The 25750-nt window shown below is 61.6% G+C and overlaps 1 protein-coding gene across 4 annotated transcripts in view; it reads right to left on the minus strand.

The window, feature by feature from the left end:
- LOC136105806 (semaphorin-3F) overlaps positions 1–25750 on the minus strand; it is a 111461-nt gene that overhangs the window by 6421 nt on the left and 79290 nt on the right. The window contains exons 1-6 of one of the 4 annotated variants that reach the window (XM_065845648.2): positions 16555–16690; positions 12953–13116; positions 4151–4311; positions 3935–3997; positions 3181–3300; positions 1735–1815 (exon numbers count right to left, since the gene is read on the minus strand). In XM_065845648.2, coding sequence (XP_065701720.1) covers positions 1735–1815; positions 3181–3300; positions 3935–3997; positions 4151–4311; positions 12953–13064 — 537 coding nt within the window. In that variant the 5' untranslated portion in view covers positions 13065–13116; positions 16555–16690. Of the gene's footprint in view, positions 1–1734; positions 1816–3180; positions 3301–3934; positions 3998–4150; positions 4312–12952; positions 13117–16236; positions 16372–16554; positions 16691–25750 lie in introns of those variants that run through there. The other 3 variants (XM_065845646.2, XM_071813072.1, XM_065845649.2) reach the window with 3 other exon arrangements.

Genomic DNA, 25750 nt, shown 5'->3' on the forward strand with positions numbered 1-25750 from the left:
CAAAGCCCACCGGAAGAGGCAGTCTCTCCCAGGAGAGAGCCCAGCAGCAAGGACAGATGCAGACAGACTACACCACGGGTCTGCAGGTCTCCTGAGAAGCTGAAGCTCCCATGAACTCCTCCTCCAACGATGCTGGGTGTTCCTCCGTGCCCTCCACCACCTGGAGACTTGGCTGAGCCGCCAGGCTGAAATGGGGCATCCATCGCCCAGGTCCACTTCTGTGCAAACTTCTCCTTCCAGCTGCCTCTTCGCTCCGTCAAGCCGTGCTGCACATCGCCACTTGGTCTGCTCCAGGTCATGCAGCTCCAGCAGCTTCGGCAGGCAGGGTTTGGCCAGTGACACCACCTGGCACTGCGTGGCACCACTCAGCACTGCTCGGCTGCCAGACCCACTGGGCTCCTCTCACCAGGACCTGTTTTCCAGCGGGTATCACTGAAGTGGCATCACGGTGAGACGCTGCACCCGCTCCAGGGGATTTGCCCCATGCTGTTAGGATCCATCTCCCTGCTGTCGCCTCTGCCTTGCTCGTGGCCATTCCCAGCACCATCATGGGAGACCCATGCTGCCTCCAGAGAGGCACACAAAACCTGTGCCAATGCCAGCTGGGGCACATCACCTCTCAGCCCAGTGTACAGACCTCCAGAGCGGGGAAAAGCAGCATCAGGGAAGCACTCATGGAGAGCCTGGGTGCACAGGGGACATTTAGGCAGCCAAATCGGGCTGGTGGTGCTGCCTGCTGGCCCCACAGCCTTTGTTTGATGCAGGCGTGACAGACATGCTGGTGGTCAACCTCCATCGAGAGGGGAGCAGGGTCCTGGCAGAGCCCCTGGCCCCAGGAAAGGCAGGAGTGGGTGGGGAGCTGGGATGCTCACCACACACATCTCCCATCACAAGATCTGCTTGTGTCAGCTCCTCCTAGGACACCACAGCCCCAGAGATGGGCATGGTCACGCTTCCACCATCCCCATCACTGTGCCATGCCACCTGCAACACTGGCACCATCACAAACACCTCTGCCAAGTGCTGGCCCTGGTCCCAAGCTGGGCAAACCCTTTCCATAGACAACCCGGCTCTGCAGCCCTGGTCCCGGTCAAACCACATCACCCTCCCACTGGGCAACCCAGAAGCCACTGTGGCACTGGTGCCCCATGCGATCCCTGGCCCATGCACTGACCCACGTTAGTCTTGGGGGGAGAGGCTCAGGGGGTAACACTGTCAGGGCAGGCTGGGAACTGGGTGTGCCAAGAAGCTGGGGATGCTGCCACCTTCCTGAGCCCGCTTGCCCTCTGGGATGACACCAGCCCCTTCCGGGGCCGGGCGAAGTAGCTGTTCAGCAATTTTTTTTATAGACCCTACCAAAACACATCTTGCACATTGCCTTGGCATTCTTCTCTGAACCATCCTGATTCCCAAGGCTTTGCCCAACACATTGCCCCACTTCCAGAGCCAGACAAAGCCAGTGGTGGAGGAGAGCCACCATCCCTGACAGTGTCCCCCACAAGGGACCCGTGCATGGCCCGGGAGGAAGGAGTTAGTGAGAGAAGGAGAGTGGAGACGCCAGGCTGGTGGCTGGAGGATGCTGTGCCAAGAGGGAAGATGGTGGGGATGCCCATGGCACAGGGTGTCCAGCCCGGGGGTTGGGAGCATGCCGGTGGGAAGCAGGAGCCCACGGCTCCAGCACGGCCCAGGGGAGAGGTGGGCACGGCTGCGGCGGGCCCCCAGACCGGTCCCCACCTTGCTTTGTGCTGGTCTTGGGCTGAGGGGGCCGTCGGTGGATCTGCTTTCCCGGCCTCCCGGCTGGCTCGGCGGAAACCCCTGGGGAAAAGGAGCAGGGCAGAGAGTTAGCGCCAGCGGGGGGCCAAGGACCCCCTGGCGGGGGGGGGCAGGTGGGGGATCCCAAGAGCTGAGGTGATGGGTGCAATGGAGCAGCAGAGCCGCAGCTCCCCCTCGGGGTGCCGGTGAGGTCCCTGGATGCTGCGAGCTGGGCTCCAGCAGCACGGTCTCCGGGAAGGATACTGCCATCTCCAACAGAACTGGGGTGCCCTGGCACAGGGCAGGAGGGCAGCTGCCAGCAGCCAGCCAGATTGGGCTCATGTCCGGGGACAAAATGCTGGCACCTGCCACCCAGCCAACAGTGCCCCATGCAGAGAAGCAAGGCCCTGGTGCTGAGCCATGACACCACTGGTGACCTGATCCTGGTGACCATGACACTGGTCCTGGTGACCCCCAGTCCCTGCCACACTGCCACTGGTTCCACCAGAGGGGACACACAATGCTGTCCGCAGTTGCATGGGCATCCCTAGTGCTCCTCAAATGCTGCCACTGCCCAGGCTAGTCCCGGTCTGGTGTCAATCCCGTCCTAGTCCAGTCCAAATACAGTCCTAGTCCAGTCCAGTCCCAATTTGGTCCCAATCCAGAGTGGCCTGAGCAGCATCCACCTCTCTTTGTGCCTGTGCTTGGCTTGGGGAGCACTGGGACAGACACTCATCCTCCACATCCAGCGTCGTACTCCTCCCTCAGCTGGGGCTGATGGCGCCCAGCTCGGTCCAGCCACGGGAGAGGACACAGCCCAGGACCCGCCACCCTTGGAGAGCTCCAGGCCCCCGGGACACCTGTGCTGCTACTTGCAGAGATCAGCTCCTTCTGAGGGTCATCCAAAAAGCTCTCCTCCGTCTGTCACACATCTAGCCTGGTGACATGCAGCTTCCATGTTGTCCTCGCTGCACCTCACAGTCCTCAGGGCCAGGTGACATCCTTTCATCCAGGGATGCTCCCAGCACAGCCGCACATGTTGGCATGGCCTATACCATGGTTCTCCCTGTGCTGGCGCGGTGTCCAGTATCCTCCGCACCCGTGGTGGGGGGTTTGGTGGCCGGCGATGAGTGGGCGGGCAGCTGGAGGTGGGCATATCCCTCACCCCGGTAGAGATCCGGTGGCAGCTGTGGCTGGTGGGGTGGGAGGGCACGTCGTGTGGAACTGGCATCAGGGTTCAGCCAGGGTAGCCGGGTTCCAGTGTGAAGAGAAGCCCTTGGTCTGTGGAGATGGCTTGGCCCCACTCAGCAGCGTAGAACTGTTAGCCACACTGCCCCCCCACACCCCACTGCAGCCCCACAGCAGCTGCGCCAGCACCGCTGAGCTGGGCAGTGGCTCACTGTCCCCTCCGTCCCTCCCGCCTCTCACCTGGGCTTTGCGCCCACGGTTGACAAAGGTGCAGACGGGGTTGTAGGCGCCAGTGCCACAAACATAGAGGTGGGTCCGGTTCCAGGGCTGGATCAGGCGGATGAAGTTGCCACACTCCCCCTGGGAAGAAGAGGAGGGGGGTGACGACCCCAGTAAGGGGACAGGGCACCCGTCTTCCCGCCACCTGTCAGCACTCATGCTGAGGTGGGCACCATGGGGTCCAGCCCCATGGCACAGGGTGGGAGTTGGGGAAGGGAGAAAGCAGGGCAAGGAGCCAGGAAGGTGGAAGGCTGGCACAGGGCATGGGCTGGCATGAGACATGGCATGGGGGTGCGGTTTGGCCATGGGCTGGAGTGGTCATGGGTTGGTATGGGTCATGGGGTGGGTCAAGGGGTAGCATCAGACTTGGGATGGCATGGCCATGGTTTGGCATGGGTCATGGGAGGGGCTGGCATGGACCATGGGCTGGCACACTGAAGGGCTCAGCCCTGGTCAGTGGGAGGAAGCAGCATGGGAACCTTGGCCTCCTGCTTGTCCATGAAGCTCTCCAGGACCTGCATGGCTGGGACAGAAGGGGTGGCAGGACACCACAACACCCAGGAGTGCCACCCCATCCCAGCGTGGCTGCACATGCTGCTACAGGGGACCCAGGGATGGCTTCTCCAGGGTAGGACAGAAGGACATGAATCCCTCCCCAGTGCTGGTCACCAACCCACCCACTGCTACCAGAAGGGGGTTCATGGTGGCCACTCACGTTGCTGTTCTTGCCCGACAGGATGCACTCCTCGATCCTCTGCTGGGACGCGGGCCAGTGGATCTGTGGAGACACCAGCCCAGGGTTCCCTGCCTGGCCCCAATTCTGCCCCACCAGCACCAGCGATGCCCATTGAACCCTTGGCCCAGCATCCGAAATGCACCCCTGGGTGCCTGTTTGCCCCTCTTCCACCCATGCCCTGTGATGGCAGCTTACGATGAGGGGCTCGCGGTTGATGTCATGGAGATCCAGCGAGAGGACATAGTCCTTGCTGCCCACATACATGCGGTCGTGGTCCTCGTCCTTCAGTAGAATGCGGTAGTCGCTGGAGTTGAGGAGGAAGTTGAAGAAGTGTGCTGTGCCCGTCGCCTTTAGCTCTGCAGGGGAAAAGGGGCACATGTCAGCATCCCAGGAACCCTCACCTTCCCCGCTGTCACCCCTGCCCCTCAGTCCAAGTCTGGTCCTGAATGGAGGATGTCCTGTGAGAGGAGGTGCCCACCTTCCAGCCCCCAAATTCCCCTCCATGAGCATCATGATGCTGCCTCCTCTACATGGGACATGGGACATGGGACAATGACAGAGATACTCATGGCCAGTTGGGACAACCAAGGGTGGCCAGGGGAGGGGCAGCAGGAGACCCAGCATCCCACAGCATGGAGTGGAGCTCATGAGATGGGTGGGGTGCTCATGGAAGGGGGGTGCTCCCTGGAGCCCCAGCCAAGAGCCCAGTTCCCCAAATCTTCTGCATCATTCCTCTCCAGTCGTATGTTCCCACGTCCCAACCAGGCCACTGGTTCCTCAAATGGGGGAGTTGGGACCCTAAGGAGCTGGCATCCCAAGGAATGGGAGGGGACGAGGCTCTCCCCCACCCTGTGCATCCCATCCCCCCCTTGGGAAGTTATTTTTAGCTGGAGTGTGGGAGCAACGAGTGAAAGAGGATAATGAGGGTCATGAATATTCACAAGTGCAATGAGGCAGCCAGATGGAAGGCAGAAGTGCTGCAGATGATGTGGGCCGGTGCCAAGGACCACGTGGCAAGGGCCAGGACACGAGCGAGACAGAAGACCCTACCCCACGGGACACCATCTGCCCTGGATGTCACCTCCTTTGGAGTTGCCAACCCTTTGGATGCCACCAGCAGCCATGAGATGCCACCCCTATGGGGTGTCAGCTTCCCCATATGCCACCCCTTCGGAGATGTCACTCCATTTGGATACCAACCCCACGGGACACTGTTCCCATGAGCATACCCATGCCACAGATTTTGTCCCTCCAGGCAGGAACATGCTCTGTGCAGATGCTGGATGCTGGGGGCAGCCCCTGGGGACCCCCCTTACTGGGTGGGAGCGGAGCAGAGTTCTGCAGGTCAGTAGCAGGCAGGAGGACATCAGCTTCCAAGCAGTGCTGGGCAGGGCTCCAACAGGCAGCTCAGCACATCTCCCTGACCTCCTGCCTCTCAGACCCATGTGGGGCTGGCAATGTCCCAAGGGTGTCCCCAGGGTCCTATGCTGGGCACATCAGGGATGCAGGGGTCTGCCCTCTTTGGGGAGCAGGAGGGATGGGGGAATGTGTCCTGCACCCTGACACCCCAGTGATGCTAAGAATCCCCTCGCACAGCCCTGCGGACCCCTTGCTTGGCATCCTGGGGGTGGGCTGGGGGCACCTCCCATTGCTTGTGGGGAAGGGGGGTCTCCATGGGAGCCCACACCAAGGGAGCAAAGGGGTGCCTGGGCACAGCCACTGGTGTCACTGGGAGGACCCGCTCTGTCCCCTGGCTGGCAGCAGTGATCCCCAATGCCCAGCCCATGGTGGGGCATCAGCAGCTCCCCAGCACCACTCAGCGTGGTGGTGAGGCTGGCACATGCCAGGCACCATGGGGAGGGAACCTGCTGTGACACACTGTGGGAAACAGTGTCATGGGATGGGACATCCATGTTCCAGGGGTCCAGACCTCCCCACCGATGCTGGCTGGATGGGGCAAGCATGGTAGGAATGTGGAGGGGCTGGCAGTTTGGGTTGTGGGTGCAGGGGTGTCCCCACCGTGGCAGAGGTGGGGTGACACAGTGAAAGGCATGGGAGACCAAGGCGGGGCCAGCCACCCACCCCATGGCACGCTCCTCTTGCCTGGTCCATCTGGGCTCCAAATGCTCCCTGTTGCCAGCAGTGGCTCGCCTGCCACCTGCAGTATCCCCTGCCTGTCCCACAGTGTTCCCTGCCTGTCCCATAGTACACTGGGTCCGGTCCCTGCCTGTTGCATGGCCAGCAGCTGCCTCACTGCCCCATGCAGTGTGTGTGTACATGTACAGCGTGCAACATGTACATAAACATATACGTGTACAGTGTGCAATATCTGCACATGTGCGTGTGCCCCAGGCAGTGAGCATGCCTGTGCACATACAACGTGCAATGTGTGTCTGCGTGTGCCCCGTGTAGTGTGTGTGCACATGTGTGTGCCTGTGTATGCTGAATTTGTTGGGGCTTCCCCCCGAGGGACACTGGTGCTGGTGAGCACTGCAGCTGGAGAGCCAGGAAAGGGCAGGGCAGCTCTGGCAGCGGGTGATGCAGGCAGAGCAGGACAGGTTGTTCCCAGCACCGGGGACCCACTGCCAGCACCAGCACCACACGCCCATCCATCCCACTGGGGGCAGAGACAATCCCGGCATAGGGATGGCAGTTAAACCAGGCAGGACGCATGCTGGGACAGCCCCACTCTGCCACTGCTGCCTGGCCTGGGTGTCCAGTGTCCACCTTCCCCAAGGGACACCATGTCCACCCTCCCAAGGGATGCGCTCCCATCTTTGCTCTCCCCTTCCAGCTGGGACCCTGAGACTGTGTCGAGCAGCACCAAGACACTGGCAGTGGAGGGTCCCACGCCAGCAACAGTCCCAAATATTCCACATCCACCAGGATGGGCGGCCCCAGGGCTCAGCAGGGGACAGGGACAGCAGCACAAAGGGCCCCGTCCCCTCGCTGGGGCCCTCATTCAGCCCCCTACGCCCCAGTGATCAGAGGGGGCACCCCTAAAGCAGGGCGGGGACAGACCCACTGCCCCGTGACGCCCTCTCCAAAGGGGATGGAGGAGCGGGTGAGCCCCTGCCCCAACCTCTGACCTCCCAAACAGTTACCCCCCACTGCTTTCCCCACCTAATTCCCCAATGCTGTGCCCCCAAACCTGCCCCCAGAGGCTGCGGGGGTGTCCCGGGGATAGAGAATCCGACTCGCTAGCGGATGCGCCCAGATGAGCCTATTCCCTCCCGCATCCCTGCTGCCAACCCCGGCACCGCAGAGCTTCCCCGGCTGGCTGGGAGCCTAATCCCATTTTAATTGCCCAGCACCAGAGCCAGGAGCTGCCCGGCATCACAGCCGGGGTGGCCTCTCTGGAGACTGTCCCCTTGCAATCATCCCATGGAGCCCCCACTGATTCCGCCCGGGGACTCGCCTTCCCAGCATCATTTGGTGGCCTCAGGTGTTGAGATTTAATTATCCAGCACCCTCAAGCAATGCCGGCGGCCAGAAACGTGTCAGACCCTTGGCCAGCAACCCAGGACTATGCTCAGCTCTGCCCATGGCAGTGGCAAGCAGCTCTGCCAGACTACCTGCTCTGCAAAGCCAAATTCCTCCCATAATGCCAAATTCAGGCTGAATTTACAGTTCCGGCAGCTGCCCACACCTCCACCAGTGCTGAATGCCACCCCCGTCCCCATCAGGCAGGGATAAGCAGTCCCCATCCATCGCCCATCAGCGCGGAGACCAGTGCTGATCTCCAAAGCAAAGGTGAGATTTTGGGGGACCCAATAAAACCAAGCATCCCAGGGTGCTGCTCACCCCACCTGAGCTCCCCAGATGCCCCGATCCCCGCCAGACATCAGCAGGGTGCTGGCACAAAGGGTTAATGCCATTAGGACCTGAGTCGGTCACCTCCCCAGGTGCACCAGCACTGCACTCCCCCAAAAGCAATTACAGGCGCTCTCACCAAATTAGTTTCTAATTATGGGCTTGTAGCACATTCAACATAATTAGCATGTAAATTACATGGCGTGTTTATATTCAATAACCGCTCTCCCCCTGGCTGGCAGCGGCAGCGCCTTTCGGGAGCCCTTTCTGTCCATGGGGGCAAATGAATTCACTCCACATGCCGATGGAGAAGCCCAGCACAGATCCCAGGGAGCCTGGCCCAGCAGGGATAAATCCCAGCTCCCACCCAGAGCGTTTCATCCCACACCAATTTAAAGCTCAACCTAAATTTTGGGGACGTTCCTCCCCAATTTTTTCCCCACTTGAAATGTGGGAGGCAGCTTTTTGGGTACTGGGTGGAGAGGAGAGCTGGGGAGCAATGTTGGGAAAGGGATGGGGGGCTGAATACGACCCCTCGTGTGTTTAAAGCATTTGTTGTTATTGGGGCTGATCAAAGCGCTGAGTGGGTTGCCCGATAAAAGCAGAATTGCTTATTTGTTTGAGCGTCACTCCACTACCCCTTGATGGGTTATTTATGATGTAATTAAGCTAATTACATGTAATAAGAGAGTTTCCGTGGCCCCCAGCCAAGCTCTTTTCCCATTTAACTGATTCACAGGTGGGAGGAAACTGAAGCTGCCTTGCTGGGGCTATGGAGATGAAATGGCTCTGGCTCCTGGTCGCTGCCTTCCACCCCCGACCGTCTCCAGCCCCACTTGGGGAGCATCGCCCCAGCATTCACCCCGCCAGCCCCCCCAGCAGGGGACAGGTGTCACCAACACCTGGGTCAAATCCCTTGGGATAAAAGCGGGGCCGGCCGGGTGCTTCCCCCATCGGCCATCACTGCCCGGCCGATTGGGCGCAGGCCAAAAAGACAAAACAAAAAAGAAAAAGGAAAAAAAAAGAAAACCACATTTTTTCAGCCAAAACCGCTGATTCATCCCCCAGCAAGCCTGCTCGAAGCACTCGCGGGGAGAAGTGCCCCAGAGAGCATCACTGGCAGGTGGACTCTGTCCCCACTGAGCATCACTCAGCAGCGGTGACCCTGGTCCCCAAGGGGTATCGTCCAGGGGATGCTCCGGCAGCAGGAAAACCCCCTCAGGAAGGAGACTGGCTTCAAAAAGCACTTTAATCCCTGCAAAAGCAAAGGGCTGAGCTGAGGGGTCCCCACTCACCATTTTAGTGCTTTTTAAAAAATGTTTTTTACATTATTTTCTTCTGCAGCCCCCAAGAACAGGGCAAGGTGCTGGGTGGGAAGGCGGCTGCTGTTCCAGGCCCTGGGAAAGGGAGCGGCTGGGGGGGCTCCAGGCAGGGACACACACACACCAGGACCCCAAGAAGGGCCACGCTGGCTGCGCTGCTCCAGAAGGAGCAGCGTTAACTTGAGGGATAACAAGCTTATTAGGTACCAGCTTGGGGATGGAGGGGCTGAAATCACACAGGGGCTTTTTTGAGGCGGGTTTAAGGAGCTTATGGAGCTTCACAGCCGGAGCCTTGGGGGCTCAGCCCCAGTGGCAGCCGGTCCCAGCGGGAGGGGGAGCCCTGCAGCAACCCCCCCACTGCCCCAGCCAGGGAAATCCTCTTAGGGGTTGCAGGGCTCAGCCCCGCATCCCTGACCCCCAGGGCATGGCAGAGGGGACTGTGAGATGTCCCCTCCTTCAAGGGCTCCGAGGAGCAGCATTGGGATCTGGCACATGCCCAACCTGTGCCAGGGTGGGGACCAATGATGCCAGCCCTCCCAGCTTATCCCCGGGGATGGCTGTCCTCAAGCCCTTGGCCCTGCCTGCACATTCCCCCTGTGTCCCCCCCATGTTTATTCCAGCCCACTGTCACCAAGCGGTGCCCACAGCTGCAGCAGCTTAGGAGGGCGCCGGACGGCCCCTGGGGACATGTCCCCCTTGCCGGGCTCCTCTCCAGCCATCTGCCACCCTCAGCCCCAGATCAAGCATGCCGATGTCCTCCGGCTGCCAGCCAAGATGCCAGCAGGGCGGGAGGGGAAACTGAGGCAAGAGGTGAGGAGGAGCACAGTCACACAGAGGGCTGGCAGCAGCGTCAAGTGGAGTTTCCACCACTTGATTTGTTCTTTTTAAAGTGATTTTTCCCCCCCCACAGGAACTGCACTGCCTCTCACCCAGCCCCTCCCAGCCAGGGCTGCCCCCCCGGCTGGACCTTTGCCGCAGTGTTTCCGAGAGGTGCCGGCACGGCTGTTCCCGTTGCCGTGCGGGGGGGAGCGGCTCCCCCTTTGAAGCCTCACTGAGAGCCCTGACCCTGAGGGCTTCCCGCGACCACGCGGGGCGAGAGCCCACCCTTCCTTCCCGCACGCTTTTCCCACGCTGGACAAGGAGCAGGACATGGAGGGATGAATCACCATCATCATCACCACCTCCTGCATCATTGCGGGGAAAGCAGGGACCTCTCTGGTGCAGGAGCCCCCAGCCCAGAGGAAGGCCTGGAGGAGAGGGGGCCGCAGGATGTGCACGGGAGAGGGGGGGAATTGTTAGCAAGAAGATGATTTAAAATATCCACCCTATTTCTGGCCAGCACCGGCTGGGATCAGGGAAGAGCTGTTGGCAATAGGGAGCCACGCCGGAGCCGCTCCCAGCACTGTTCTTTCCATGCCAGTCACCTTCCTCCCGCGGACACACGGACAGGAAAGCCTTGAGAGGGAGGACAGACAGACAGGGACCACAGTGGTCACGAGATGGGGAGAGGACCAGGGAGTGACCCTGCCCAGCCCCTGCACTGGTGTGAAGGAGCTTGGCTCCAGCTCCTTTCCTATTGCTTCGTTATTATATATATATATATTTTAAAAGCACTCGAAGACGAAGAGGTTCCATAGAGGATGACGCAGGCCCCGGAGAGCTGCGACAAACCTCCGGCGCGCGATAACAACCAAAGGCAAACAAACCCAGAGACATTCCCAGGGCTGGCGGGGCTCCAGGCAGCGCGGCCAAGGCGAGGCGCCGGGGGGACACGGCAGCTCCCGCCGGCACAGCTCCTTCCCCGGCACCTTGCCGGGCACCAGCGCACGGCGACAGCCACCTTGGTCTCACCAGGCAGCGCCTCAGCCAGGGGATGTTGGTGGCAGGGACCTGCACTCCGACTCCCGCAGCATGTCAGCAGTCCCCTGTGCTACCGCGGCCGTGTCCCTGCTGGAAGAGCCCAGCCCAACTCATCACACCAGCGTCCCACAGCCCAGGTTCCATCACGCCCAGCCCCGCCACCCACTCAGCCACCCCAGAGGACTTGAGGCTGGGGATTTCGGCACCAGCCCCAGTTTCCCAAGCAAGAGAAGGGGTTGCGCTGGCTGGGACATGCCGCTGCCACCCCACATCTTGTGGCACTGCACCTTCGGGAAGGATGAGTGCACATTATTGACTCGGTGAAGCCACGTACCAGCAGCTCGGCATGTTGCACCCCAAGGAGGACCCTGAGCTAATCCTGTACTGTCACTGCAAGAGCATGGCCGGGGAAGGGGCAAGCAGCATGCCTTCCCAATCCTGGTGTGCTCAGATCCAACACACTGCTAGCACTTCTCCCTATGCAAGTGGGAACTGGCCCATCTCCCACCATGAATCCAACCTCTGGGAAGAAGGAGCCCTGCCAGACCCTGCCAGACCCCTCAGAGCATCACTGCCCTGGCACAAGAGAGAAGGACCGGAGATCACAACAGGGGCACTTGGGTGACATCCCCTGGGCAAGGTCAGGGACATCCGTTCAACCCATCTGGGGCCAAAAACCAACCCCAAACTACCCCCCACCCTGCGCCACAGCATGCCCAGCCACGCTTATCCGGAATTAACCCTGCTCCCCAGGCATGCCGGTGGCTGCAGGACGGTGACAGGCGTTAACACACACCTCGCCGGGGCGGCAGGTGCCGGGTCCAGCCACGGCTTTGCCAGAGCCTCCCCTCACCGCAGTGGCGAGGAAGAGATGCTCCAAGCTGAGATGAGGGACACAGCCCTGGGCAGGAAACAACAGCGGCCAAAGTGCCCCAGTATCCCCCCAAAACCCCCCGAAACCACCTTTGGGAGAGGAAAGCAGTGCCTGCCAAACAGGGAGGAACTGTTCACTCCTTTCCAGCCTGGACTTGTCCCCAGCCTCTTCATACCAGCCATTTTTCTGCTGAGACCAGCCTGTAACACCAGTGTCTTGCTCTGCCTGTGCTGTGTTTGCTGTCAGCCCCCCCAGCCCCTCCCGCTGGGCTCAGCCAGACCGGAGCTGCCATGCTCCCCAACAGCTCTGCCACCACAGCCCCGGCTCACCGGTTCATACACAACCGGAGGGCAAAGGCAGGGCAGGGGCACAGGCAGCACGGTCCCGGCTCGCCTCCCCGGGGACCCCAAGGGGAGGTAGACATTAGGCTCCATGTGCCTGTCACCCTCCTGACACGCATCCTCAGGCTGGGATGCATCCAAGCGAGCAGCCAGCTCCCACAGGGGCCAGGGTGATGGCAGCACCAAGCACACCATGTCAGTGGAGGCAATTTGTGCTCCACTCCTCCAGGTTTTCAAGCCCAAGCCCTCAACACTCCCCATCCTGCCCCCTCCCCCTGGCAGGAACTCAGGACCAACCCCTCTGCCAACATGCACCCCAGAGCTGATGCTGGGGCCCCCTCCTGGCTCACAGAGGGGGCTGGGTGATTGTGCAACCTCAGCACCAAAGGGTTAAGCCGCTTCCCCCCCACCCAGCATCCTCCCCTCCTGCCAGCTCCCAGGCGTTAATACCAGCTCCGGGGTCGGGGCGACATCAAGCTGCTGTCTGGTCTCAGGGTGCTGCCAGGGGGCCTCCCCACACCTCAGCACCCAGCTTCGCCAGATGGAGGGAGCCACCCACCCACAAGCAGAAGTGTACTGGGGGGACTGGGCAGCCTACCAGCCCCCCAGGACTGAGAGAGGGGGGCAGACTGGGAGCTCAGCCATGCCGGCATGCAGATCCCCATAGAGATTTCTGTGCTGACACCCCCCAAGTGAGGAGGAGGACCAGCCTGGACTAGGGTGCTGCTGGTCTCCTCCACCCAGCTGGGATCCCACCCCATCCCCAACAGCCACTGCTCGCTCTTACCTTTGAAGGAGAGCTGGACCCTGGGGGTGGCAACACTGTGGTCCTTGGCGTGGGCCGCCCGCCAGCCCAGAGTCAGCAGGGTGGCCCAGAGGAGGACACCGACCACGGGCATGGTGGGCACGTGCCTGGGTGCCGAGGTCAAGGGGAGTCCGGGGGGGTTGAGCCTGCCAAAGAGGGTACAGGGGGGAGGACATCAGTTTGCTGCACCTACCACCTCCCTGGTGAGGTTACAAGCCCCATCCCATCTCTCCATCCCGCTCTTCATCACCCGCCGGCACACAGCATCCTGGAGAGGGAGGGCTGGGAGCCAGCCCTGGGGAGGGCTCAGCTGAACCCCGTTTCGCAGGCTGGGGGGGTGGGGGGCAGGAATTGGGGGACGCAGCCTCACCTCCTTGGGTGCCCAGCCAAGCGCACAGGGTGAGGTGAGCGTGGCAGCAAGCACCGCTGCAGCGTGCTCCTCCACACAAGCCAGCAAGCCTTGCCCAGGTGAGGAGCGTCCCTCCTCACCCTCCCCCAGCCTGTAGCATCCCCACCCCACCAGGCTGGCTCCCCCCACCCCAGCACCCAGAGGGGTCCCATACCCTGCCCTCTCCCATTACCCCCACCCCTTCTCCCAGCCCCCAGCAAAGCCACAGCAAGCAGAGCCGGGATCAAATCTTTCCAACATGAAGGAAATCTGGACTTCATTATTCCAAGAACGTACAAAAAAAAGGGGGGGCGGGGGGGATTTTTTTTTTTTCATAAATAAAAGAGGAAGAAAAAGAAGGGAAAAAAAAAAAGCCCTGCCTGTGTGCCAGGCAGCTGGACTCCCTGGGGCTCCAGCACTGAGCGGAGTCCGCCAAGCTGCCTCCAGCAAGCCACACACGCAACCCGGATCAGCACCCTGCACGGCACGTGGTGTGTGCCCCACTGCCCCTCCCAGAGAGGGACCGTCCCCTCGGGCCCACATGCCCCTCCCAAGGCAGCACCCTCCCAGGGGGCTCCAGAGGAGGATCACGGCAGGATTTGGGAGGATGCCCTCAGTGGGAAGCCCCTTGCGTGCCCAGGGAGCTGCATGTTCGGGGTGGGATGTGCTGTGCTGTGGTACCCAGTTGAGCTGGGGCAAACAGGGAGTGCCTGGCCAGCCCAGCCACAGGGGCTCTGCACCGCAAAGATGGGCGCTGCCTGCCAGCACACTGTGCCAGGGGGTCCCCACCATGCCATCCCACAGGGACATGTCCTCCACGGCTCTGCCAGCTGCCACCACACAGCCCCACAAGGGACAGGCACACACAAGGGCGCCGGATAGATGGCTAGGAACCCTTTGGGGCACCCTGGGAGAGGGATGCTGAACTGTAGGGGGGGTGATCCTACACTCCAGGGCTCTCTGCCTGCAGCCCACCCGGGTGGTCTGTCTGGCCCCTCCCCGGGAGCACAGCACCCATGACGCCGGCCCCAGCCCCGAGCGGGACAAGAGCAGCGGCACCGTCACCGGCAGGCAGGCGCCAACGCGGCCCCTCCAGCGGCGCGTTTCCTCGAGTGGCGGGGCAAGACCCAGAGTGCAGCGGCACCGCTGCTCCCCAGGGCTCAATATTTTTTTCTTCACTCTTGCCTTTGGAGTCAGTAAATGTTTTGATTTGCTCCTCTCCCCCAGCGTACACCCAGCTCTGCTTCATTGTACTGGCATTTGGTCCCCTTCTAGGCTGCCCCCCCCACTTCTCCCACCCATTCCCAGGCTCTGCCCTTCCCATCAGCGCCAGGCTGGGACAGCCGGAGCCCCCAATTCCTCCGCCAGCCAAAACTCCAGTTGGTTGCAGTTAAACACCCCCCCCCCCCCCGCTCCAAACCTCCCCCCTTCTCCCCAGCAGCTTTAGGAAATAATTCTGGCAAATCCCACTATTGCATTTGGATGGAGCGGCGTACGCGTCAGAGACAGGGAGCGAGATGGCAAACAAAGGAAAAGAGGGAGAGGAGGGGAGCGCAGCGAGTGCAGGGCGAGGAGTGGGGAAAGAGCCGGCGGTGAGCGGCGGGCACCCAGGCCCAGTCAGGAGAGGCAAATTCCAAGGAAGCAAAAAGGGGAAACGGCCCATTGGCGTGCACCTTGGCCGGGAAATCTCCATTTCCAGGGTCATCTGCGCTCTAGGGAAACTGGAAACTCCAGGGGAGAGTGGCCACATTCCTCCTCACCAGCACCCGGGCTGCCTGGGGTTGGTTTTTTTTTTTTTTGGCAATTAAAGTTTGGCTATTGCTGGTGCTGCCGCGGGAAGATGGAAATCCCGCTCAGCTTTATGCCCCCTCCCCAGGCCGGTCAACCAAGTGCCACCGAGCCAGAGCAATTAGGGAGAGGTTTTCTCAGCTGGAACAGAGACTTCTTTGGGGGAACTGAGACCCCAGCATGGATGGGGCACTTCAGGGGGCTCAGAGGTAATGCTGCCCATACGCCTGGTCCCAGTGGCCTCAGGAGTGAGCCTAGCAAGCAGGAATGTTTTAGGAGGGAAAAGAAATACAAGCAGGATGGGCAGTGGGAGGGGAGCCTGCCCCACTCCTCAGCCACGGTGCTCGAATGCGCAATGCCATGGGCAGGAAGGGAAAAAAAAATTTAAAGGAAAAAAGAAATAATAATGCTAATCGTCTGCCGCGACCACTCGCACCACGGGAATAACTTTGCACAACTTTGCACCTCTGGCATGCCTGGCCTGTCCCCAGGGAGAGCCCTCTGTCCCCTGCTCCCCGGCCCCGGGCGCTGCTCCCTCCCTGGACCCCCAACCCTGCTGGGGTTCGGGGTTGCACCGGGGCAGGCGGCCCCACCTTGGCGGGCTTCGGCTGTCTGCTCCACGGTGCTGGGAGTCTCTGTTGTGTCCCCCCAGCACCCCCTCCATGGGCACTCACCCGCCGCCGAGCCCTGCAGCAGCTCCCCTTACCCTGGAGCTCCCTCCGAGCCCCCGTCCCTGTCTGCACCCTGTCCCCGGAGACAGCCTCCCCGCCCCGAGCGGGAGCGGGTCGCGCCTGCCCAGCCACGGGCTCCCGGGGGTGAGGGCACCGGCAGGGACCCCCCACGCCGGTATCGCCCCTCTGCGAAGCGACGGGGGACGAGCTGCAAAGCATCCCGTGTCGCTGCCAGCGCGGGACGGGGGTCCCGGCCCCGGACCGCCGGCACCGGCACCCTCACTCTCCGCCCCACCTGCCCGCTTCACCGGCAAGTTGCAGCGGGGGGGACACACACACACGAGTTCCGAGCGGCGGAAAGTTTTCTCGGGGCGCGCCCTGCACCGGGCCCCCGCTCCGCCGTCCGGCCCTGCTCTTACCTCTGTGCAGGTCCCGGCGGCGGCGGCTGAGGAGGGGGGTGGAGGGCGGGGGGGCTCCGCGCCGCGCCGATCACCCGCGGCCCCCCGCCATCTCGCGGCCGCGACTGCCGCCGCGGCCCCGGCCCGTGGAGCGGCGGCGGGGCGCGGCGGGGTGGGGCGGGGCCCGGGGCGGGGCGTGGCGGTGGCCCGGCCCCAACTGAGCGCCGCAGCCCGTGCGCTCGCCGCGGGTGTTCATTTGCATAGCCACGCCTTCCACCCCAGCACCGCCCATCGCCCGGAGCCGAGGGTTCGAGCCCCGCCGCCGCCCCGGCCACTCACCTCCGGCACTCCGGCCTTTTGTTGTTTCGTGCCGGCGGCGTCCTGCCGTGCGAGACCGCGGGTGGCTCGGTTGGCCTCCGATGCCCACCACCCTCTCGTCGGCCCTGGGAAGGAAGCGAATAAATATGCGCTGTCCCTCCTTTGTCTGCCGAGGCGGGCGGCGGGGGGCGGCCCGGGGCGGTGGGAGGCAGCGGAGAGCCGAGCCCGGGCGAGCCAGCAGCTTTGTGAGAGCTCCGGCTCCGAGAAACCTCCTCCCACATACGGCAACTTGGGCAGGGAGCGAGGCTCCTTCACCCGGCCCCACCTCGCTCCTTCTGCCATCCCCTCCCTGGTTACACCCCCGGGTGACCCCCAGCCCACAGCCCAGGGGAGACAGGTGATCCCTGCCTTGCTAAGGGACCCTGGCATTCTGCTGGGCCCTGGGGCATCCCTCCCCAGAACCATTCCCCATGCATATCCCTGCCCCAAGACCTGCTGGCCCCTGCCCAGCACCGATCCCTCAGCATCACTCTGCTCCAGGATCTGCTGCCCCTGGATGATCCCTGCCCAATACCGGTCCCCCTGCACAGCGTGGCACAAGGCAGGGACAGGCAGGTGCCATGTGGCTGAACCCTGTAGCTCTGCCCTGGTCCTTGCTGACCCAAGCTGGGCACCATGGAGCCCTTCAGACATCAGACAAGTGCCTCAGCTCCCTTGCTCTGCTCCCACCAGGCTGGGACCTCTGCAGTGCTGCCTGCAAAGCTGCCTCCTCCCCTGACTATGGGTACAACTCCCCTGCAAGCACCATAGAGCTTAGCCCCGTACCACCCACCCTAGCAAGATCTTCCCTCTTGGCTTCAGAGGTCCCATCCACAGGTTTGCCAACTCTCCTTGTGCTACACTGCTCCCACACAGGGTAACAAGGCATTAAGGTTGCTGAGAAAGCACAAAAAGGGGTGCTGGAAGGGAAGGTGCCCTGATCCTAGACCCATCATGTGGGTGGGTGGGCCTGCGATGTCCACCTCCCAGGGTGGTCCTGATGCCTCTGAGCCTGGCTCCCTCAGGGCAAGAGCAGGGCATGGAGGTGCCAGGGTTGTCTGGGCACAAGGGCCATGGGACAGATAGCAGTAGACACCCAGAAGCAGACGTTGCTTCTGGAGCAATTCCAGCCCCTCGCTCTGTCCCAGTGCCCCTCCAGCCCACCAGTTCCACCACAGGAAGAGGGGACAGTTTGCAGGGCAGAGCTTCCAGCCAGGCAGGGCCACCTTGTCACCTGGCACACACTAGGGTTTGAGGAGGAGGCAAAGCGGGTGTCTGGTCCCAGCCCTGCTGTGATCTGCATCCTGCTGCCACTGCCATTTCCTTTCCCAGGGATGTCTCCTTGGAAATAAGCAGCTCAGTCCTGTGCCCTCACAATTCTCCTCTGGCTTACTCTTAAACGAAGAGTTTGTCACTGGCTTCTCATCACCAGTCATGCTGTGTGCGGGAGAGTGCAGCTGTAATGGCCCCAGTCAGCAGTACAAATAAATGGCCCGAAACATGATACCTGAGAGCTTCCGGGGGTAAAAGAATTTCTAAGGAGAGGTTTTATTTTCCCCTTGGAGCCCCAGTCTCTTGTGGTCTGGTCCAACACAAAGGCTGTCCTGAATTTCCCGTCTCACTTTCTCTCCTCACAGCTGGTAAGTTGGTCTATGCCTTGGGGCACCCTCTCCCCTGTGCTGGCACCTCAGCACACCAGGCCGAGCTGGTGGGAGGTCACCCAGCCGCCCCAGGCTCACAGCATCCCTGGGACACTGGGTTCCAGTGCAGCCTCCCGGCCCCTGGTTGTAGTTCTGGGGGTGGTGACACACATTTGTCAGCAAATTAAACTGGGGCAGCTACAGCCGTAGGCTGCTCTCAGCCCACCTCCACTACCTGCCTGGTGCTGGGGGGGCTGCAGGTGCTCCCTCAAGCTGTGTTGAGTGACATCAAGCGGGAGAGGGGGTGCTTAGCCCTGCCCTGGGCCACCCTCCTGGGACCTGCCCCGTGGAATGGGTGTGGGGGTCTCAGAGACCTGCCAAAGAGCCAGGGCTACGCAGCTGGGTCCTTGTCGTCCCCTCTCTGTTCCCACAAACCCTGGCTTGCCAGCAAGGAAAGGGTCCTGGCTCCACATGGTGTATCATTAACCCAGAACTGAGCCATTAATGGCCCCGCTCTCCCAAGTCCCCAACATTATAAATCAGCCTTGCCTATAACTTCCTTCTCCCCTGCTACAGTTTAAGCCTGTGGCTTCCTGTCCTAATTAACCAGTGAGGTTAATTGGCCCCCAGCCTCTTTACACATCCAAGGCTCTCTGAGGAGTGGGTCACTGCATCCCCTGCTCATGCACTGACCCTCGGACCCTTCCCCTTGCCACCAGCTCTCCCGAGAGCGCCAGGGACATGCAGCCCTGCTCACACTACTGCTGAGGGCAGCTGCCTGCTTGTCCCAGCTCCTGTGAGCTGTTTTTTGACTCCCTGACCCTTGCCTGCAGGCCTGGGTCTCACCCTCATTCTCATCCTTGTCCTGTCTCTGCTTCTATTCTCATCCCCATCCCTACTCCTGAACCCACCCTCACTCCCATCCCTGTAACTGTCCCTGTCCCAATTCCCCCATCCACATTCCCATCCCTTTTCCTGTCCCCATTCTCATTCCTATCCCTACCGTTGTAATCATCCCCATTCCTCTTCCTGTTCCCACCCCTATCCCGGTCTCCACTCCTGTCCCCATTCCCCCCTCCCTCCTCATCTCCTCTCCTCCCTGGCCCTGCTGTGTGACAGTGCTGGAGGCTGCAGGTTGCACCCGGATGCCTCGGCACAGCCCGTGCCAGCTTCGTGCTCCAGCCATCTGTCCCCTGCCTGCCGTCTCACGCCTCCTCCTCAGGGCCAGGGGTCCCTGGCTTACCCACCCCAGGCAGTGGATACCAGCAGGCACCAGGGTGGGTGTTCCCAGGGAGAACAGGCAGCAGGTGGGTGTTCCTGGTGAGGAGGACAATGCCAGAATGGAGCCTAGCAATGCTAGCAGCTGAGCACTGAGGAGATGCCTGGACCAGGTTTAGTGGCCCCTCTGTGCCAGTCTGGGGACTGACCCACTGCCACACACCCCAGGGAGTCTGCAGGGACCGTAGGGCTGGCTCAGGGGACCCTCCCTGGCACCCTGGACTGGGGGCTCAATGCAGGGAGCCCCTGTGCCAGCTCCTCGCTGCCAGGCGGTCGGGCAGTGCTGCCTTCCCTGCCAGGCTGGCAGACATCGCCTGCAGTGTCCTGCTGCTGGGAGAGCCATTCCTGTTTTTTATAACCGTGCTGATGTTCCCCAGCTGCCAGTCCCATGCCAGGCAGCCTGCCCTGCCTGCACAGCCCTGCCTGCCCGCCCTGCCTGCCCGCCCTGCCTGCCCAGCACTGCCTGCCAGTCCCAGGGCAGCCCTGGGGGCCGTGTCCAGGCAGGAGCAGGCAGAGGGGGCGGCAGGGGTCGGGGGGCTGCAGGGCCCGTCTGACCTGCACAGCTGCATAGCTTGTCTCCAGCTATTAAACAAACTCCATCTCTCCTCCCTCCTCCCGGTCCCCTTCCCGCCTGCCAGACGCTGCTTAACCCTCTGTTGCCCCGCTCCTCGCCCAGGAGCTACTGGGAAGTGGGATCTGCCCCTGGCTGAGCCTGGGGACAGGGAGATTTGCCTCACAGGATCGACCCCCCCGTACTGCCAGTGTCCCTCAAGCTGGCTGGGTGGTGGGGGTGGCCTTCCAGGTCCCCAGGGTGCCCACAGCCTGGCACCCACAGCATGTGCAGGGCTGGGCAGGGCTGGGAGATGCTGTGGCTGGGGGCTGGAAAGGGGGCACGGGGCTGGGCAGGAGCAGGGGGATGCAAGGGCTGGAGGTGACCCAGAGGGGTCTGGGGTGAGGGGCTGGGTCTCCCCTGACCCACCACAGCACTCTGCTCTTCCCACCCCTCTGTGGAAAGTGATGCTGGTGGGTGCTCTGGACCCCGGGAGAGCCCCAGCTGCAGGGGTCCCTTGCAGAGGGAGGCTGGTGAAGGAGGCAGGTGGGAGCAGCAGTTGTGGCATTTCCCCCAGGGTGGCTGCTCCCTTTGCTCACTGCTGAGAACAGCGCAACTTGGTGCACGGAGAGAGCAGCGCCACAGCCTCACGATTCCATCCAGGCTCAGCCCAGCAATGCCGTGAGGACAGGCTCCATGCTCAGAAGGTTCCAGGGCAGTCCCCACACCACACCTCTCAGAGGCACCAGCTTTGTATGCAACCCTGAGCAGCTGCCAGCCCAGGAACTGCTGCTGGGGATGCAAGGAAGGAACAGGATTTGCCTCTCCAGCCTGATCTGAGCACTCTGGAAGGGTTGACCTGGTGATGCCATGCTCTGCCATCACCATCCTAGGACACTGTGGAGAGGACAGACCCTGCCTGGCCCCTCAGGACCTTCCCCATTGCCCTCTGCCTCCCACGCTCCCTCCCGCAGATGTTTGGGATAGCTGGGCCTTTGCTGCTCCAGCCCCAGTGACAAATGCTTTTCTGAGCAGGGTTTATTATTATAAGAGCTCGGAGGTGGCTCCGGCCAACTTTCCGCCTGGGATCAAGCCAGCAGCTGCAGGGCACCCTTTGGTACAGCTACCCGGGGGTTGAGATGTCCCCACCCTTGGCCCCCTCTGTGTGCCAAGGGGCTGGGGACCAACCCCCTGGCATTGCCCAGCACCCCATGGCAGCAGCGAGTGGGCACCAGGAGCCCAGGGCAAGCCCCAGTCCCAGGCAGGGGATGAAGCCACATGCTGCATCCTTCAGCAGGCAACACTGAGAGGGGAGGGGTTTGGCAAGAGCCCCCCTAAGCCCCCTACTGCTTCTCCCCTGCTCCGCTCCCCGGCCGGGCTGTTGTGGGCTGAAGTGCGGCAGGCTTGGTGATCGATGGCCGAGGCATGGGCTTGCCAAGCCCTGCGTGTTTGGAAGGCGCCGTGTTTGTCTTGGCAGGAGCGGGGATGTCATCTCCTCCGCCTCGCACCATGACAAGCTGGGAAAACCAACAGGGGGTTGCACGAGTGCGGGTGCCCAAGCGGGTCCCCTGGGGGTGGTGGAGGGGTCTGACCCAGATGGCAGCCATGCTCCCGGCCCAGCGAGGAGAAAGGACAAGCAGAGGGACCTAGTGGGTGCAGCGAGGGTGATGTGGGGCTGAGCCAAGCCTAATGTCCTCTGGCAGAGTCGATTTGGCCACCCAGATGGGCCCTGCACCTGGAGATGCCATCAGGCAGAGCTGCCCCCAGCCCCTGCACCAGCACTGTCCCTAGGGTCACCAATCCCTGCGTGTTGCAGGTGGTGAAACTGAGGCAGGAGAGCAGCACCACCTGGCAGCGGGTGCCATGGAGTAGGAGGCTGAGGAGCCAGGAGCAAGAGGGGCATCAGACAAAGCAGAAATTCTTGGGCAGAGGACAGCCTGGCTGCAGCTCTTACAGGAAGGGGGTGCGTGAGGACATTAACAGTGGTGCCAGATCGATGCCCAGCCCAGCAATGACGGCAAACACGTTTGAAGTGCAGCTCTTGCCGATGATGGTGAGGCTCTTGGTGGATCGATAGCTGCCTGCAAAGGCGGGGGCAGATCCTGCAATCCCCCGGCAGAGTGGGAGCCCATGAGGCAGGGGAGAGTTGTACCCTGGTCCTGTCTGCAGCGGGAGGTGCTGGATGGCAGAGGGCTCGAGAGAGGTTGAGCCTCATAAAATGGGAATTGTCGGATTCAGTGCTGCCCCTGGGACTGGGGTACTTTACTCCCCAGCTGCACCCAGGAGGTTTGGGATGATGGTACCAGCACATGAGCCCTGTTTGGGATGGTAGGCAGGGGATGTCCAGTGCTGGCCCTGCTATGCCCGGCCATGGGGACTCGTCCTACCCTGCCCCTGTGCTGGTTTCGAAGCTGGCGGTATGAGCAGGACGTCCCTGCCAGCTGTGGTTTGGATGGCAGCACCAAGGTCATCTATCCTGTCAGCTCTCCATGCTTCAGAGAGCCACCACTCACCCTTGCATCGGGGGCAGCCCCATCTTGTCCATCTTTTCCCCATGGCCCCATAAGCACATCCCCAGGCTCTGCAGCAGTAGGAGCATCATGGTGTGCCCAACCAGGACTGAGCACCCCCAGTGCCCTCTGGCCCACAGGTATGCAGGCGACCATGGCATGGTGGGGACTGCATCTGTGTGACCCCACATGTTGGCATGGAAGTGGGCAGAAGCTAATGGAAACCAGACCTCAGACGATGGGCCAGGCTCCCCCCTTTGCTTTGGGGTGCTCTGGGCATCCCATGCAGCTCCCTGTGCCTGGGGAGTGCTGCTGGGGCACAGGGATGTGTCACAGCATGTGATTGTGCCATGGGGCCTGGCCACGTCACCATGAATAGCGAATTTAAGAATATTGGTGATTTTGGAAAAATACAAGATCCTGTCCCTGCTCTGTAGGAAAGACGGGGACAGGGCTGGGACCACCCGCCCCTAAAACACAGGGAGGTGCTTGATGTTGTCTGTAGGAGAGAGAGAATCAGATAACTAAACACTTTTACAATAACCTCCCGATTTTCTGGGGCTACCAAGGGCTTTCAAGAGCCTGAGAAGGCAGCATGGGCAGAGGGTGGGAACCAGCAGCTCTGCGGCACAGCACCGATGAGCCGGCGTGCCACGGAAGTGGGTCAGTGGTACAGCCGTGGGCATCGGCGGTCACGGAGGAACGGGAGAGGACAGGGCGGCGGCAGCCGGAATGGCTCAAGGGCTGGAAGAAACTGGGACATCTCCATGCACGTGGGTCCTTCCAGAGAAGTTGGCCTGGGAGCTGGATCAGTGTGTGTGGAGAAAATAGCACCAGGAAATTGGAGAGGATTTTTGGCTGGGGGACTCGATGATCACTCAGCTCCAAGACCCCTCACCAGCATGTGGCCAGGGATGGCTGCCTTCACCCCAGGCGAGGACTGGCGGGTGCTGGCCACAGCCCCATGCCCAGGCCAGCCACCCCCAGCATCCCCTGGGTGGAGAAAGGACATTCACCCAGCAGGAAGCCAGAGCCCAGACTGCATTTGCAGTGGGAATACTGGTGGAGGGGTTCTCCATGGAGACTGGGGGAACCAGGGCAGTCGCCCCCTGGTTCCTGAGGCCGTTCTGCCCTTAGATCTCCCCCTCCTAGAAGCACAAACTGCCTCTCCCCTTCCCGGCAAAAATCTTGTGGAAAAGATGCTCCTGCTCCCGGGTCGCCGTGGCAACCGGAAGGCGCGATAAGGGAGGGATGCAGGATCCGACCCCCATCACTCTCCCCGCCCCGGACCCCTTCCCAGCACCTCTGCAGCCCCATCGCCCCAGGGCTGGCTCCTTGCCCGGGGCTGCCCCAGTGAGCCGGCCGAGGCAGCTGATGCCCATGCTGATACCGATGCCAGCACATGCCTCGCTGGGAAGCTGCTTCCCTGCCTTGTCCTTCAGCATCGTCCCTCCCCAGCTGTCACCTGAACTTCAAAGCCACCAAAGGCCACATGGCCTGCAGCATCTTCTCCACATCCCTTCCAGGGTGGAGAAGATGCTTTGAAAGCCCCTGGCCCTTCTCCCCTCCTCTGCAGGGTAATTTCCATTTTTTTCAAAACCCCACAAAAAAGGAGCCTTTTTCCTCTTTGTTTCTCTTCTCTCTCTCTTTCTTTTTTCTTTTTTTTTTTTTTTTTTCCCCCTTGTCTTTTTTCAGCTAAAAATATGCAACCCACCAGGGAGGGCGGGCGGGGGAGCTGCTGCCGCGGCAAAGGTTAGCACCAGTCCCAGGCGGGATAGGCTGCTGGGGGGGCATGCAGATGGTCCCCATCCCTTTTGGGGGGTCCTGCCCCAGGAGATGCGTTTTTGCCTGGGCTGGGGGTCAGAGCTTTGTCCCTGCCATGCCAAGGGTGTGTGTGGGGCCACGGGGGTCAGCGAGGTCTGGAGGTAGTGCCCACTCGGGACACGGGTGACACCCTGTGAAGGGGATGGATCCATGTCCCGCTGTCCTGGCTTTTTGCCGTGGGGTCAGAAGATGCTCAGGGATGTCCAGCAGCCAGGGATGGGATGTCCAGGCAACCCCGGGGGGTGACCCCGCAGGGCAGGGATCAAAGCAGCCGAGGCTGGGGGCAGGCAGCAGGCAGGCAGGCAGCAGGCAGGCAGGCAGCAGGCAGGCAGGAGGGCAGGCAGGCAGCCCCAGGCTGGAGCGTGGGAGGGGGGTGGGCGGCCACAGCAGAGGAAGGATGTGATTTACCTAATATCCCGCCCTGCCAAAGAACGGATGAAGGAGAAAAACAACCCCAGGGCTCATCATCTTGGGGAGATGCTGTCAGGGGCTGAGAGGCACTGAGTGGTGCCAAAGCGAGTGGGGAAATTAAATGCAGATGAATCACCTGGAGCAGGCAGCATCACCTGAACCACTAACCTGCTGCAAACCCATAGAAAACATGATTCCCAGCTCCCAGAGCTGCATTTTAAGCCCCAATCAGCTTTGCAGGAAGGGCACGGGCCTCAAAACTGGCTTATTTCCACACACCCCCATCACCAAGGGTGGTTCAGCACAATGTCTCAGCACAGCAGTAATGACCAGCCACAGGCTTCCTGGCGGAGACGGTGACCAAGCAGTGGGATGCAGGAGCCTGGACTTGGGGCAGGACCAATCTTTGGGCATCCTGCAGGGCTGCAAGCAGCTGCTTGGTGTGGGAAGGCAGGAGACAGCCTGGGAAGCTGCAGCAATGCCGAGAGTAGGGGAAACCCATGGTGGAGTCAAACCTGGTTGGGAGGCAGGAGGTAAATAGTAGGAACAAATTCCCTGTGTAGCCCCAGGGCAGCTGTGGGTCAGGACATTGACTGGCGCCCTGGGATGGAGGCGAGAAGGAGTGGGGAGGTGACAGTGCTGCCGATGACATGCAGCTATTTCGCTCCTTCCAGGCTAAAGCAGGGAGACACCCATGCAGGGGGGACTGAGCAGCACTGCTTGCACTGGAGGGGTTGGCCCTCTCCCCGTGGTGGCCTGTGTGGTTAGGAGGGCAGAGAGGTTGGGGATAACTGGCTGCCCTGGATGGGTGCTGGCAGCCCCCAGCCCTGCAGGGCAGCTCAGGGCGTGAGGAGTGATTTATGGAGTGAGGGATCAGCCCAGAGGAGGAGGCAGCGGCACTCGGGCACACATGGCAGGTGCTGATGGAGGGTAAAGGGCTGACAGAGCAGGCTGGGGGTGAGTCC

This window comes from Patagioenas fasciata, chromosome 10 (assembly GCF_037038585.1).
Source record: "Patagioenas fasciata isolate bPatFas1 chromosome 10, bPatFas1.hap1, whole genome shotgun sequence".
In the NCBI taxonomy this organism is placed as follows: domain Eukaryota; kingdom Metazoa; phylum Chordata; class Aves; order Columbiformes; family Columbidae; genus Patagioenas; species Patagioenas fasciata.